Below are 15,755 nucleotides of genomic sequence, written 5' to 3' on the forward strand. Positions count from 1 at the left end.
GCTACAATGTAGTGAATATAAGGAGGGGGCCGCCACGTTTTTGTGCAGATTGGTTTGGTTTGCCATTCGGAAGAAAGGAACGAGATCGGCAAAAGTGCGCTTAGAACGAAACGCGAAGAGTTTTTGCGGCAAATCGGTCCGAAATTGTCGGTGGTTGAAAGGCAATGTAGTCGAAGACCTCGGTGTGGGCGTTTGTGCCTGCATGGACACAAGTTGATGAAAAACTGTGAGCAAACAAGATGATGGGCAAGCGTTATTGTAAAGTTCGAGCAGCGATGATAGAAACGGTTTTGACAGTTAATGCTGCTGTTAACTTTTACATTTGGTGCGCGGTAGGCGACTAAACTAAGTTCATGGAATCAAATTTATAAGGGGGGTGTAGAAAGTTCTCGTTTAAGCAAGTAGAATAATTTGCAGGTAAATACTGTTAATCTAGTTCAATTAAAACGATCTTGCGCACCCAGACATTATGTATTAGGTTAGGCCAGTGGTTCTTAACCATTCGTGGGCGGTGGCCTCCCAAAAGTAACTTTTTGGTCTTGTGGCCCCTTTCAAGTAACCCTGTAAGACCTGTGGCTCCCTTAAAAATGTAAATAGCAAACTCGTGTTGGAATTCGGTACTAATTTCGGCTTTCAACCGTTCGAATAGAGTAAACAAGAATCCGCAATTATGATAAACCTCAATATTGACAAATAGTGTGTAGAATAGTCTATTAAATTAGAAATAAAGTTAAAGTTATCAAAAAAAACAAAATGACTTTTAGTGAGTGTTTCTGGTGAATCTACACCCCTGGCCCCCCGAAACACAGCTCGTTTTGCAAGACTTATAAAGCTAAAACGGATGTTTCGCCTAAATCAACTTTTTAACAGTATATACGCAGAAAAGATTTTATATTTCTAGCCTACTACATTCCGCGACAATTGAATAGGGCTATTAAACTTACAGCGCATTCTAACTAAAATTATTAAGACATCAAGTTTCCGCTAATTTATTACTGGTAACAAACACAGGTTGTGCTGTTTTGGGGACATTGTATTGAAACTTTCCACTATAGTATCACTTATTAGCTTGCAAACCAGATTTTGGACAACTTAGATCAACTCACTGCCAAACCCGGGTACATATGAAAATTTTCGCATATGGTTGAGCGGATATTGCGCCTGTGCTGTGAAATAACGAATTCGCAATCGAGAACATATCGCAAAATTTAAGGTTTATAAACCATTATTTAAACCGACGGTCGTAGCAGTTTTATTTGTTTAATTACTGCGCATAGCAAAGTAACTTGGAACAAAACAAAACACCGATAAGTTTTTTTTCTTACAAATTAACAAAGTTCTTTATAGTAAACGAAAATCGTTTATTATCACAGAATTATTAGGTACGGGATTGGTCACAAACTTGTCATAAATAATCGACTACTTGAAACACCGGAACAAAAAATGTATTTCGCTGGAGCAATCGCCGTGTTTGTCGCCCTTCTGTGCGGCGTCGCGAATGGTTTGGATTGTCGTATAGGAACAATGACTCAGGATGGGTCAAATGCCGCAACTGGATCGTTTACATCTGCGACTTGCCCTACCAACTATCAATGCTCAAGAACTCAAACAACTGCAGGTATTGACATGTAGACCGTTTGGTTGTTGTTAACATACTAGCCATCCCGAATATCTGTTTTAACGTTCGCTCAACCCAACTGTTTTAAGGTACCATCGTCACGACCGTGGCATCATGTTCTACATTCTCTGCATGCGACAATCTTTGCCTTGGTGCAACGTAAGTAAATAAAAACAAAATCAGATTAGAGATTGAGACAAGTGTAAACGTAAATCGTTATACTGTCTATATTTTCCAAGTATCTTGTTACAAATATATGCTATGGTCGCAGAGATTGTGTTCAAGCTTGCTGCAAAAATGCGAACGACTGTAACAACGATCCGGTGGCTGACATTATGGGAACTGTCGATTGCATTATTGACTTCGCGGCATCAACCAGAATGACATGTTCAGCTGGCCAAATGTGTGGAAGAATAGAAGATACGGGTAATACTAGATGCAAAAGCAATATTGCCTTTAATCTTAACCACTTGTTTTTAGTCACGGGAACTACAACAACTACAGGCAGTTGCGCAGCTGCAGCAGATTGTACTAATGAAGCATTGTGTGCTAGTGCATCCGGGTAAGAAAGGAATACTTCATGATCATTTAAACTTGCGCTGTAAATAAATCCCAAGTATATTCAGTCGGTTTCCGTAAAGTTACTGATGTTCCAGGAAAACAACACTGTTTAAAGACAAACCTTGATATTTACCTATTAGTCCAAAACGGCGTGCTAGTAGCAGCAATCATAGCCGACTTATTTTTTTCCTTTTTTTGCACAGTACGTGTGTAGAAGCTTGCTGCAACAACGCAGATGACTGCAACAATCAAGCAGTAGCAAATATAAACTTCCTCTCATGTATTGGATCCGGTAATACTACCGGGCCCTGCACTGATGGACAAGTTTGCGCCAAAACCGACAGTAAGTTTATTTAAGACAAAACACGTATTTTACAGAACAAACTTTTTCTGTACATTTAAAGTCGAAAACTTTTGTTTTGTTGTGATAATACACACCGTTTGTTCAAAATCGTTAATTTAAACAATAACCAGCATCAACTTCTTGTTACAGTTTCTACTACGGAGGCTGCAAGCTGCCAAGATGCAACTGAGTGCGGAAATCTTTGCGGAGTGACGCCGTAAGTTAACAATTATTTTCAACATCATAAACGTAAGTTATCGCATTTTTTTATTAGGAGTTGTACTGAAGCCTGCTGTAGCGATGCGGACGATTGCAATTCAGCAACTGTAGCTGCAATCACCACCCTAAATGCTCGACTGTTTTGTCTCGACGAAACAGAAGCTAAACTTTGCGCAACGGGTGAAGTTTGCGGCCGGAAGGAAGTGACCACTGCAAGTAAGGCGTGTAAATGTTGGAACACAAGTGACAAATATACTGTCAAAATATTAAATACATGCGAACAAACGTTCAAGTTTTCGTCTTATCAACTCTTTTGTAATATTAAAAAAAAAAAATCCTAACATTTTGTATGACGCCAACGTCCAACCATAAATCAAATTTTGAACATACGTCTATTTTTTCATTAAAAAACTTCACGAGTTTTTGAAACCGGTTTTAATATGGCTGGACATTTATTGGTAAATTTAAAATTATTTTGAGATCTGGAACCTTTTGGGAAGGCTCTATCTTTGTTATATAGTCAGCTTTACATCTTTAGTAGTAGTTGCAATTATTAAAGTTTTAAAAGTGAAGAAAACCATATAAATGACCATGTGTGTGTCGCAGATGGTGTTACTTCAACCTTTTCGTGCCAAGCTACCGTTGCCAGCTGCGACGCCCTCTGTGGAACTGATGCGTAAGTGTAGTTGCATGTTTGCGTGTTAGTGTGTAAGTTGCTGCTAATTCGGTGATGTTATTTAAAAAGATAAATGCTACATATACTTATATAAGCTATTGCTGCCAGGCATAATATCAAGTTTATAGAGCTCATCTGGTAAATGTATTTTTAATTTTACGTTTCGACGTCATATACAGGTGATTTACCCTGATGAATGCGACCTGTATAGGACGTCGAAACGTGGGAATAAAATTACATTTGCCAGAAGAGCTCTATAAACTTGCTACATATACTTGTTTTCCAGTAACTGTATCTCGGCTTGCTGCGCCGAAGATAACTGCAACGGTCAGACAGTTGCAGAAATGAGGAACAGACTGACATGTATGACTGGTGACGTCACTAGTGCGCAACTGACAGCAACAATGCTGTGTGACGTCGGAGACCTTTGCGGCAGAACAGAAACTGGTAACAGGAATTTTTAAACACACTTTTTCGTAAAAAATATCATAACCTTGATCTTTCCTCGTTCCAATTCTAAAGAGAATAGTTTTACCTACTTCTGTTTTACAAGACATTAACGGCAGATTCATTTCGTTTTATTAGGAAACGACATCTCGGGAACATGTTCATCACCAACCGAATGCGACAATCTCTGCGCTAGTACGACGTAAGTACCGTAACTTTACATACACCCAAGGTGTAGGTTTATCCAGATTTTTATGACCTTAATTCACAAATTACACCTTGATTTATACCAATTTCTACGTTTCAACAATATAGATGTAGGATGGACACTTTTTTGTTTATTTTAGTCTACCATAATTTGGACACCTCGCGCAGCCTTTCAAAATACTAAGCAGGCTGAGATCTACGATGCGTAATACTAAGTAAATAATTTTATCAACTTATCATTCGACAGAGGTTGCGTGTCAGCGTGCTGTAATGACGCAGATCGATGTAATGGACGAAGCGTTGCTGACATGTCGACTGTGTTACGGTGTGCGAGTGGAAGCGTAACAAGTGGAGGTTTGACCGAGAGCGTTACATGTGCAGCCAATCAGCTTTGTGCAAGAAAAGAAATAACAAACGGTAAGTCTTTCTTTGTGGTAAAAAATGCCACTAAACAAACAGCTTGACCAAAATATTTTTCTCATATAAACAGTGATCAAACAGTTTTAAAGAAGGCGTTTCTCTGGTGCGTTTGAAATTAGTTAGAGAGCGCTAGAAACAATTTGGCCAATTCAAGTTCGCTCATATATATTTAAATCATCACAAGCAATGAAGACGATTTTGTTAAATGAGACAACTTTTAAGTCACTCGGTTGTAAAAAGGAGGAAAAAATAAAAATTTAAAAGCATAGTTGACAGAAAGACACACAATCCATTTTCCTGTAGTGTTGGCTACATCACAAATAATGTGTTAAAAAATGTTTCGCAGGTGCTACAGAGGGATCATGTCAAACACAGGCTGAATGTGATTTGCTCTGTACTGGAATCGCGTAAGTCGTGAGATTTTGTAATATCAATACCGAAACAGCAAAAGCAATAATCCTTAACTTCAGATTCCATTTATTTTTCCGCAGGCCCGAGACTCATATTTACTTGACTGTGGCCATTAGGGTTTCATAATTTTAGACGAAGGTGCAGTCATGGACTTGTGGTGACTGCAATTTAATCATGTGTTACGTTACAACTGGCATTTTTAACAGGACACAAGCGACCAATACATTTTTATAACATTAGGACCCAGTATTAATTATACTGCATCTTTAAACAAATGTAAATATCGGGAAACTGAAAACACATTTAAAACAACAGCGTATTTACGTAATTCCTTTAAATGAAATATGCTTAAAACCAAGGTAGCTGGACAATAATAGTGCAAAATTCGCAGGGGTTGTACATCAGCATGTTGTAATGATGCCGATAACTGCAACACTCGGACTGTGGCACAAATTAAAATGGTTGTTCGATGTGGAATTGATTCTGCAACAGATGGAAACCTCCCTAACACAATGACTTGTGCATCTGGTCAACAATGTCAAAGAACTGAAACTACTGCAGGTATCCAGCAATTCATTTCATTGGCGGTTTCATTCATTACGATTACATGATTAACATTGTGATTATTATTTCAGGTAACGTTGTTACAACTGTTGGAATGTGCATTGCTGGAGATGCCACATGTGGAACTGGATGCGCTGCAGCGTAAGTTAAAAAGCACAAGCTTAAGCTTTAGCCGCAATTTACCATCCGAAGCATAAGCGTGGAGAAACAAATAAAACGCATGGAGTTCGCCATCTATTGTTGTCGTCAGTTTAAATACTAATGGCTTAAACACGCACAAGAAATCATTTTTGCTCAAGCACAGCCTTTAAGTGTACTTAAGTGTAAATTATTCTTGTTTGGTTGCAGGGATTGCGTGTCAGCTTGTTGCAACGACGCAGATGGATGTAACACTCTGTCAGTGGCAACACAAACAGCGAGACAATGTTTGACTGGAATGACCACCCAAGTTGGAAGTGCAGCAGCAACTGGAAGTTTGACTGCTGAGCATTGCTCCGCTGGTGAAATGTGTGGAAGAAAACAAACCACAACTACAAGTGGAGGTAGACTGCTGTCACAGTAACAATGTACTAACATCTTAAACTACATCCGCAAGAGATGTAATAAAGACAAACACAAGTTTAACCACCCATGTTAAAAGTGTGTTCAGGAGGTTTAAAATTGTGCTTATATTTCTGCCTGCAAACACTTAGTATAGTCAAACTTAGCGTAATTATCACTAAACAAAATCGCAATACACTTTATCCACACCATTGGATCGCAATACAAACCTGGAGATAAGCACGACAATACCATAACTTTGCATTTATTTAGATGTGGCTACAGTGGTAACAGTCGGATCTTGCAGCACAGCAGCTGAATGTAATGATGGAAACATGCTTTGTAATGGGTGAGTTGGTTATGCAAGAATTTTTCCGCTATTTAATCGCTTAAATACAATGTAGATGCCTATGCCAAAAAAATACTCGATACCATGCTGTGCAACATTACAATACGATTGGTATTATTGCAAAAAGGTGAAAAAAATGTTTTGCAGGGCTGATGGTTGCATCGAATATTGCTGTGACACTGACGGTTGCAACTCTGCTGCCGTCACTACCACAACAACAACCACAACAACAACTGCAACCACCACATCTGGTGCTGAACATGCAGCACAAATTAATATGTTGGTGATGATGGGTCTTGTGGTTCTCTGTTGGTTCATGGCTTAATCGATGTGTTTCCAATGCATCAGCATTACTGTGTTTGTGTGATTTAGAGAATATATATCCAAGTTTAACTATTTTTTTACGTTGCACATGGATTTTAACCTACTGTGAAGTGTGTTAATGTAAGCTGTGTCTCAGTGTTAAAATACAATTGAACTGATTCTGTACATTCCAAAACCGTTTGCAATTTACATCGCTAAATATAACTTTTGTAGTAAAATCCCTGTGTATTATGATGCAGACGAAGACAAGTCGTGTACAGAATAGTTCTCTACTCGACCCTAATGAGTTTCAATTTAAAAAACGCGGAAAAGACTTACAAAAGTAGCGCGGCATGATAAACGTTTTTCGGTGTCTTAGATTACCCATGTTTTATCTGCTATCTGCAATCACTCAGTACCTGGTCATGTCTTACCTTACAACGACAGTCACCAAACATTACAAAAACCCACAACATTAACTGGCATTGAAACTGTGTTCGTTTAACCATGACAAGGCAGCTAGTGCTCTCACACACCAAATTGATTCCTACAGCATGTTGGCAATGATGATTTAAGTCATTTGACTTGTATTTGTTGTTATGTATTTGTTGCGAAGTCAAGCAATTCACACTAAAATAATAATGTTACTATACGCGTTTTCAACCTTTGTTACGGTGTACTTCAAAACTACACAGTTTAAATTACTAAACGAAATTAGTGGGTCCTGTGAAATTTAATGCGCGACAGTGACAAAACACAATATCTGCATGACAACCAATACACACAGAAAAGGCCCGAGTGTTATTACACAAACTTGTTTCACAAATAGGAATGTTTAGATGATAATTTTTAATAAGAGAGAGAAAAATGAGTTCAATAACAAAGAGAAAAAGAGGGAGTTTTTTTTAATTTTCACGATGGGACGTCAACGTTAAGTGAATATAAGGTTGCGATCGTATGGTTTTACATCAGTCGGGAGAAAGAACAAAGATGAATTTTTGGTTGTTGCATGCAACTTCAGTTTAGAGATTCGCGAGAGTTCGCTTAGATTTTGCGGCGGGTTTCATAAAATCGCTTGAGACCAAACCGCCTTCGGGTCTTATCGCTTTAAACATAAGAAGAGTATAATTCGCAAGCTGTAAATTGAGCGTCTAAAAGAGCGGTTTACAAAGTTATAGGTCAGAGGGCCTCATTGCTGAAGTTTTGATGTCAGAGGTTTGGGTTATTTCCTGACACGCGAACACTATTCCTACCTTAACTCGCGTGTCGATTTTAAATTGAAGTGCTAAAAGATGGTCTTTCTACAATCTTATTTTTCTGGTGATGCGACAGTTAAATTGTGTAGTCATATCTACCAAGAAATCCTTTGCTGCGTTACAAGTAACAAAAGAAAGCAATAATTCGCGAACAATTAATATTTTTAGTCATGTTTGTGATGTAACAAACTGCCTTGGATCTTTTCCTGCGTTAAAATCCTATGAGACTAGGTAAAGTTTTGAAAGCGACATTATAAAAAATGTGAATAAAGTTTCGGCAACGTTCACAAGAACGTCCAAGCGGATTTTAGTAAAAGATATTTGTGCTCGAAGGCTAAAATAGTTGCTGGCTGTCGGCTTTGGTAAAAAAGCGGCAATTTTACAGTAGTTTGTGTAAACTATTTTCTTACGTTAAATATGGATTTCAACCTACTGTGAAGTGTGTTAATGTAAGCTGTGTCTCAGTGTTAAAATACATTTGTTACCGAATTATTTCGGCAGGCCTGATAACTCGGTCTTATACACCAAGCCTGCTTACTCAAATCGTAACCGGTCCAGAACCCTGCAATAACGACTTACCATTAAAGCCTGTCGCACACTGGTTTAGCTTATGGGCGCAAACTTATGTTTAAAACAATGTAAAAAACAACGTTGCCACGGGCACATAGCAACAACAACCAGTACTAACACCAACACCAACACGTGTCACAGCGCCCAAAGAAAAAGCCAGATCGTCGAGCTATTGTGTATTTCCTCTATCCTAATCGTTATATGATTGTCGCCGGTGAACATAGCAAGCAATAAATGAAAGGTATGAAAAGTCCAGTATCTTCAGCCAAACGATTGCAATAAATAATTTGTTGAAAATGTAACTTGTATCGTCTGTGGCCAAAGGACCCAGCACGCTAATACCTCAATTACCGTGGAAGTGAACAGGAGCGCAATACCAGCTACTACAAAAAACACGAGGAAAAAGGCCGATCCTCACCGCACACGACGAGTCAACACGTGGAAGCGACCTTTGGAAAATTTCTAATGGCGCTGTGCGAGAGAAAAAGTTTTGGGGTAATCAGACTCCCTTGAAAGAGTCGGGACGCTACAATGTAGTGAATATAAGGAGGGGGCCGCCACGTTTTTGTACAGTTGGGTTTTGGTTTACCATTAGGCTGAAAAGAGATTGGCAAAAGTGCGCTTAGAACTAAACGCGAAGAGTTTTGCGGCAAATTGGTACGAAATTGTCGGGAGTTGGAAAGCAATACAGTCGAAGGCCTCGGTGTGGGCGTGTGTTCTTGGACACAAGTTAAGGAAAAACTCGGGCATAACATACACGATGATGGGCACGTGTTATAGCAAAGTTTGAGCAGCCATGACACAAACGGTCATGCGCAAGTTGTTTTACTAAAAATATTTTGTAGCGCGATGCTGTGTGACATGTAAAAATGTTGCTGGTTGTTACCACTGCGCGATAAAAAAGCGCCAAATTTGCAAAAGCTAGTTGTATGAGCCAACGCGGTTTTAGCACAACACGTATAAAAAATGGTGGTGACTGTTGATGCTGTCGCCAACTTATACAAGTGGTGCACGAATAAACTAAGTTAATGAAAGCAAATTTACAACGGGCGGGGTCAAAAATATTAAACTTATGTAATGAACGAATAGACAACATAATAAATGTGACACTTTTTGTTAAACTGTGTTTATTTGGCCAAGCATGGCTAAATAGATTCGACACATCAAATATTTGCGGGGTGTAGAAAGTTCTCGTTTAAGCAAGTGAAATATTTCGCAATGCAGGTAAAACAATTTACTGTCAATTTAGTTCATAGTTATAAGTAGGGCCGAGCTTTTCCGGTCGGGTTCGGACTTTTCAACAACAAAAAAACGGCCTTGACTTTTCACTTTGTGTAGGTATTTAAAAAAAAAAAAATCTAACTAGCTCAATAGCCAGTTGTTGAAATGACCCTAAAACGCCTTGTTCGAGACCAATTGTCTATTTCGTTTGTTGTCTTGGTGTCTTCTGAGGCTTCAATGTATAGGCGTGTCAATTAAACATTCAAGCCTAAACGGGCTTCTCAAAACGATTTGTGTTTTGACCGAGTTTCGGGCTTGTACTTTCGGGTTCGGGCTCCAATTTCCCGCGCAGCCAGACATTATGCATTAGGTGAAGCAGTCAAATGTCGGCGTTGCAAAAAAACTAAAACCGAAACATATAGTTTTGATTTCAAGCGTATAATTAGGGCGAACATGTTGTTTTTCGTCTAAAATACAGACCAAAATATTTGCGGCGTAGAAAAAATAATGCCCAGAACAGTATCTTTTCGGTATTTAACCATCTTAATAGTTGTTCGCTTGGCAACACCTATAAAGTTAAAACTGATGTTTCGTCCAAGTCAACTTTATTCATCCAAGTTTCGTCCAAGTTTACCCAAAATTCTTGTTCATACTTTTGGAGACAATCAAATTTCACATAATTTAGTACTGGGGACAAATTGCAGCAACAGAGGCAGGTCTCTTATTAGGACATTGTTCTGAAACTTTCCGCTATAGTATCACTTATTAGCTTGCTAAACAGTTTTTTGGACAACGTGGATCCAGTCCACTCACTGCCAGCCCCGGGTATATAGAAAAAATTCGTCCGACAGTAATTTAAGCGGATATCGTGGGATGAAATAACGAGGGCGCAATTCAGAACATCAAGCAAATTTTAGGGTTAAACACCATTGGTTAACTCAACGGTCACAGCATTTTTATTTAATTAATTACTGGGTGTATCACAATAAATTGGAACAAAACACAGATAATCCTTAACATTTTTTGCGAACAAATTAACAAAACGTTTTATATTAAATGAAAATCATTTTGTAGTCATAGAATTATTGGGCACGGGATTTGTCTCAAACTTTATAAATAATCGACTACTTGAAACAAAGAAACGAAAAATGCATTTCGCTGGAGCAATAGCCGTTTTTGGCGCTATTTTGTGCGGCGTCACAAATGGTTTGAATTGTCGTATAGGAACAATGATGCAGGATGGGTCAAATCCCACAACTGGATCGTTTACATCTGCGACTTGCCCAACCGACTATCAATGCTCAAGAACTCAAACAACTGCAGGTATTTACATGTATATCGTTTAGTAGCTGAAGACATACGAGTCATTCTAAAGTATATGTTTTAATTTCTGTGCAACTTATGTTTTTCAGGTACCGTCGTCACGACTGTTGCATCATGTTCTACATTCTCTGCTTGCGACAACCTTTGCCTTGGTGCAACGTAAGTTAATAGCAAATAAAATCATATAAGAGATTGAGACAAGTGTAATCATAAATCGCGTTACTGTTCTCTAAGTATTTTGTTTAAAACTATATACGTTGTATTTCCAGAGATTGTGTTGAAGCTTGCTGCAAAAATGCGGACGACTGCAACAATGATCCGGTGGCTGACATCATTGGAACTGTCAACTGCATTACCAATTACACGAGCAGTCCAATAACCAGCACCACATGTACAGCAGGCCAAATGTGCGGAAGAACAGAAGATACGGGTGATACTAGGTGCTAAAGCGATGTTGCCTTTAATTTTAATCACTTGTAATATTTTTAGTTGACGGAACTACAGGCAGTTGCGCAACAGCAGCAGATTGTACTGGCACAGCACTGTGTACTGGTGCATCCGGGTAAGAAAGCGATACGTTGTAATTATGTTAAGTTAGGCTGTAAAATACATCTTAAGTATATTCAGCTGGCTTGCGTAAGGAAACTGATGTATTCGAGAAACCATACTGTTCAAAGACAAATCTTATTATTTACTTTTTCATTTATCTATGAGTCCAAAAAGGCGTGCTAGTAATCATAGCTTAATTATTTACATATTTTACAGTACGTGTGTAGAAGCTTGCTGTAGCAACGCAGATGATTGCAACAATCAAGCAGTAGCAAATGTAGGCTTACTGTCATGTATGGGAGCCAGTGGATCTGAGGTTTGCACTGCTGGACAAGTTTGCGCCAAGAAAGAAGTTACTCCAGCTGGAGGTGGGTGTCTGTATAGTTACTGTACTTTAGACCAATCAAAAACGTGCAAAGTTCATTCCATTCATGCCATATTAAAAGTAATTTATTACATTACCTACGAGATGAAAATGCTCTTATTTAATTTATCAGGAAGCACAACAACGACCGCATCGTGTCAAGCAAATTCCGCTTGTTCAACACTCTGCGATGATGAAGACGCGTGAGTTGGCACTGCACTAAACCAATCTACATGAACTAAAATAATTATTCAATCGGACATTTGCATTTCGATCGCAAATCACTATTTTTACGTTTAATACAATTTTAAAAACAATCCTAGAAACACTTGGTTTAAAAGTTAAAAGTCGACAAAAAGTTTTTGATTTGTACCTGTAAAGCAGGGGTGGGCAACCTTTGTCACTGTGGGGCCAAATACAATTGCAATAATTAGATCGCGGGCCGCACCTTTATATGGCACAAGGTGATTTTACTTCAATGCATACCAAAAATACCTTACTACAAGTAAAGTTCGCATTTGATTCTAGCAGCATTTTGTCAGGTCACAGAAAAATAGCACCGAGCGCACTAATCTGCTCAAAAATATGTAATAATTGCACTCGTTTGCCAGTACATTTGAAGTCCAAGTGTCTCTGCGGGCCGCACAACCTTTAATCAAGGGCCGGATGTGGCCCGCGGGCCGCAGGTTGCCCACCCCTGCTGTAAAGCCTGCCACCAATAGCTGGAAATAAAATGCAGCACGGGAACACCGTGTAATTCAATTACGATTAATAGGCTTACGTAACTCCCAGTTGTTTTGTTCATGTAGCGGCACATGTGTATCAGCTTGTTGCTCAAACGCTGACGATTGCAACTCGGGAACCGTCGTTCAGATTACGGCAGCAAACGCGCTGAGAGTTTGTATGGTGGGAACTTCTACAAAGGACGGGGATGCAGCTGCAGTTGGAGTGCTGACGTTTACGATTTGCACGGCTGACCAGATTTGTGGAAGAACCGAAACAACAGGTGAGCAAATGTAAACCTGAAGGTGTATTACAATTTCATCACTGCATTTATATTGAGAAAGAAACTAATCAGAGTTTTCCTAATATTTTTAATCTCTTTAAGTAGTATTCTTTATAAAATATTGGTCAAATTTTCCACCCCCACATACCAAATAAAATATGCGTTTTAACCCAAAATATTTTTATAAACAATAAACTTGGTATTTGTTTAAATTAAGTGTTTTAATATTTCGACCCGGTTTTCAAAAAGCACAAACCTTACAAGGTCAAGTAAACGATATTATACACACTCATGTTTTATTTTTTAGCTGGTACAGAAGTGACAACAATGGGAACATGTCAAAATTCAGTCGCCACTTGTGACGCTCTTTGCGCTGACACCGAGTAAGTTATTTGCAGTGGGTTAGATAGACTAAGGCGTTCGACTCACATTGACGAATAAAAATTTGCATCCCGCTTTACACAAACTTATTTTTGGAGGTAAAATAGTTGTTTAAACCAGTGTTTCATGCCGGAACGGAACGTTATACCGGAACAAAACAAATAATTTTTGGCTTAAATACCGGAACAAAATACCGAAATAAAAAATATTCAAAATACCGGAACGGAACGAAATACCGTTATTTTTTATTCCGGTATTTCGTTCTGGACATTTGACATGAAAAAATTGCTGAAAATTTCGCGCCGTTAAGCTATTATAAAAATTGAAGCTCCTACAATTTACGTTTGACCATCATTGACAAACGTTATGTGACGTAACATTAACTACCGACAATATTTCTTGTGTGTTGCAACTTTCTTTCTTTTTTCGCTTAATAGTTGTAAAGACCACCACGAAATGTTCTTTTGTTAAGACCGAAATACCGAAAAATACCGTTATAAATTTATTTCGGTCAGACCGGAACGAAATGAAAATATCGGTCCAGAACGAAATAACGAAATAAATAATTTGCTCAGAACGAATAACGTTATTTGGTTTCGTTCCGTTCCGGTATGAAACGCTGGTTTAAACCTTTAAGTTGGTCACCACACATGTAATCGAAAACCCATTTATCAAATGATTTTCCCGGTTTTTACTAAAATTGAAAATCACATTTGTACATAACAAACACATTAAAAATGGTCATGTTGGTTTGTAGAATTGAGGAGTTTTAACATCGTCTTTTATCTCACAGCAACTGTGTGTCAGCTTGTTGCAACAATGAAGATAACTGCAACAGAGTCTCAGTCACAGATATGGGAACTACAATTGCGTGTGGAACTGGAACCTTGACAGACGAAGCGTTTCCCACAACTACCACTTGCACCGCTAACCAGCTTTGCGCGAGAACCGAAATTGGCAATGGTAAAACTATTAACATCCACCGAAAGAGACAAGCAAAAGTTTCAGATTTGACACGCTAAGCTTTCTTCGAAATAAATAAACAATAGTAAATAATAAGCTGCAGACAGTGCACACTGTTTCTACCTAAAAAGTCTCATCAGTGCAGCTGGTGACGAGAGGACGGTCGTATTGGCTAGTGTAACCATCCAATGTCTTATTGGAAGTAACATGGCAAAAACTCTGTGGCGTATGCGCAGTCGTGGCATCGCACAGACTAGGTGATGCATAGGTGTTTAGTCTGTTTTTCCCAACGAACTGGAGTGCCGTTAGATGGCTACAGTAGCCAATACGGCCGATCTCTCGTCACTAGCTGCACGGATGAGACCTTATAGGTCGATCAGTGTGCACTGTCTGCAGCTTATCTTTCATTGGCTCAATGCTTTTACATTAATAGTGAATAAAAACAAAACGACAAAAAAAATTTTACTTTTAAAAATCTACACATTTTTGATGAAGAACCAATAACAAGCCCAGTAGTAAACAGTTATTGGTTTTAAATTTTGTTGTAACGTACATATAACTGTACACGCTATAACAAATGTTTTGTCTGTAGCTGTGGAGGGATCGTGCCAGACAGTAGATGGGTGCGATTTGCTCTGTGCTGGCGTCACGTAAGTCGACATTTTTCACATTGGCTTGCGCAACAGTGTTACACATGAAAAGGGTGACAAAGTATGTTACAGCAATGACTAAAATCATATAAAACTACAAAATATCGAATTTAGTTAGCTGGGATAGTTAGGAAGTCACACTCAAAAAAGTTAAAAGGTAAAATCCGTCACGGTGTTTGCTCAATCGGTCACGTAAACGATGGCACTGGTAAATCTTGCGACAACAAAACAGTTTTCAACAAGCAACATACAGCGTATCAATGCCAATCATCGTACATCGACATGGACAATTATCTTAGATAAAATCTCAAGCTTAACTAAAAACAGTAACTGCATTATACACAGCATTTTTGAAACTTGGCGAAATATTTGCAGATTAAATTGAAAACTACTTTTTCGTTGTTGCTTTTTTTATCTTGCTGTTTTAAAATCACAGAGGTTGTACATCAGCATGTTGTAACGATGCTGACAACTGCAACACACGGGCAGTGACAGAAATGCAAATGGTAGTTCGATGTGGAACAGGCACTGTAACCGATGGAACACTCACTGGAACCAGAGTCTGTGTATCTGGCGGGCAATGTCAAAGAACTGAAACTACTGACGGTATTATATGTTACCTTAAATCCTCCCCCATCATCTATTATGATTAACACTGGATTTTTAACATACCAGGCAACACGGTTACAACTGTGGGAATGTGCATTGCTGGAACATGTGGAACTGGATGCGATGCAGCGTAAGTTAGTGCATCACACATTTGTTAAACATTTAGTCTTATTTCTAACGCACAAGGAACATTTGTGGAAATATT

At 38.7% G+C, this 15,755-nt stretch overlaps 1 protein-coding gene and 1 long non-coding RNA gene across 2 annotated transcripts; both read left to right on the forward strand.

The window, feature by feature from the left end:
- Positions 1 to 3,709: 3,709 nt before the first annotated feature.
- Positions 3,710 to 6,844, forward strand: LOC145232350 (uncharacterized). Its single transcript, XM_080096954.1, has 9 exons — positions 3,710 to 3,864; positions 4,003 to 4,066; positions 4,319 to 4,488; positions 4,838 to 4,898; positions 5,294 to 5,463; positions 5,538 to 5,607; positions 5,815 to 6,008; positions 6,280 to 6,355; positions 6,503 to 6,844. The coding sequence occupies exons 1-9, from the start codon at positions 3,762 to 3,764 to the stop codon at positions 6,678 to 6,680; spliced, it is 1,086 nt and encodes a 361-aa protein (XP_079953080.1). The 5' UTR covers positions 3,710 to 3,761; the 3' UTR covers positions 6,681 to 6,844.
- Positions 6,845 to 14,887: 8,043 nt separating this feature from the next.
- LOC145232051 (uncharacterized) lies at positions 14,888 to 15,675 on the forward strand. The gene is made up of 3 exons (XR_013860820.1): positions 14,888 to 14,941; positions 15,378 to 15,547; positions 15,617 to 15,675. It is a non-coding gene; the product is annotated as an uncharacterized LOC145232051 (long non-coding RNA).
- Positions 15,676 to 15,755: the final 80 nt, after the last annotated feature.

The sequence above is a fragment of the Phallusia mammillata genome, chromosome 6 (genome assembly GCF_965637545.1).
Source record: "Phallusia mammillata chromosome 6, kaPhaMamm4.hap1.1, whole genome shotgun sequence".
In the NCBI taxonomy this organism is placed as follows: Eukaryota; Metazoa; Chordata; class Ascidiacea; order Phlebobranchia; family Ascidiidae; genus Phallusia; species Phallusia mammillata.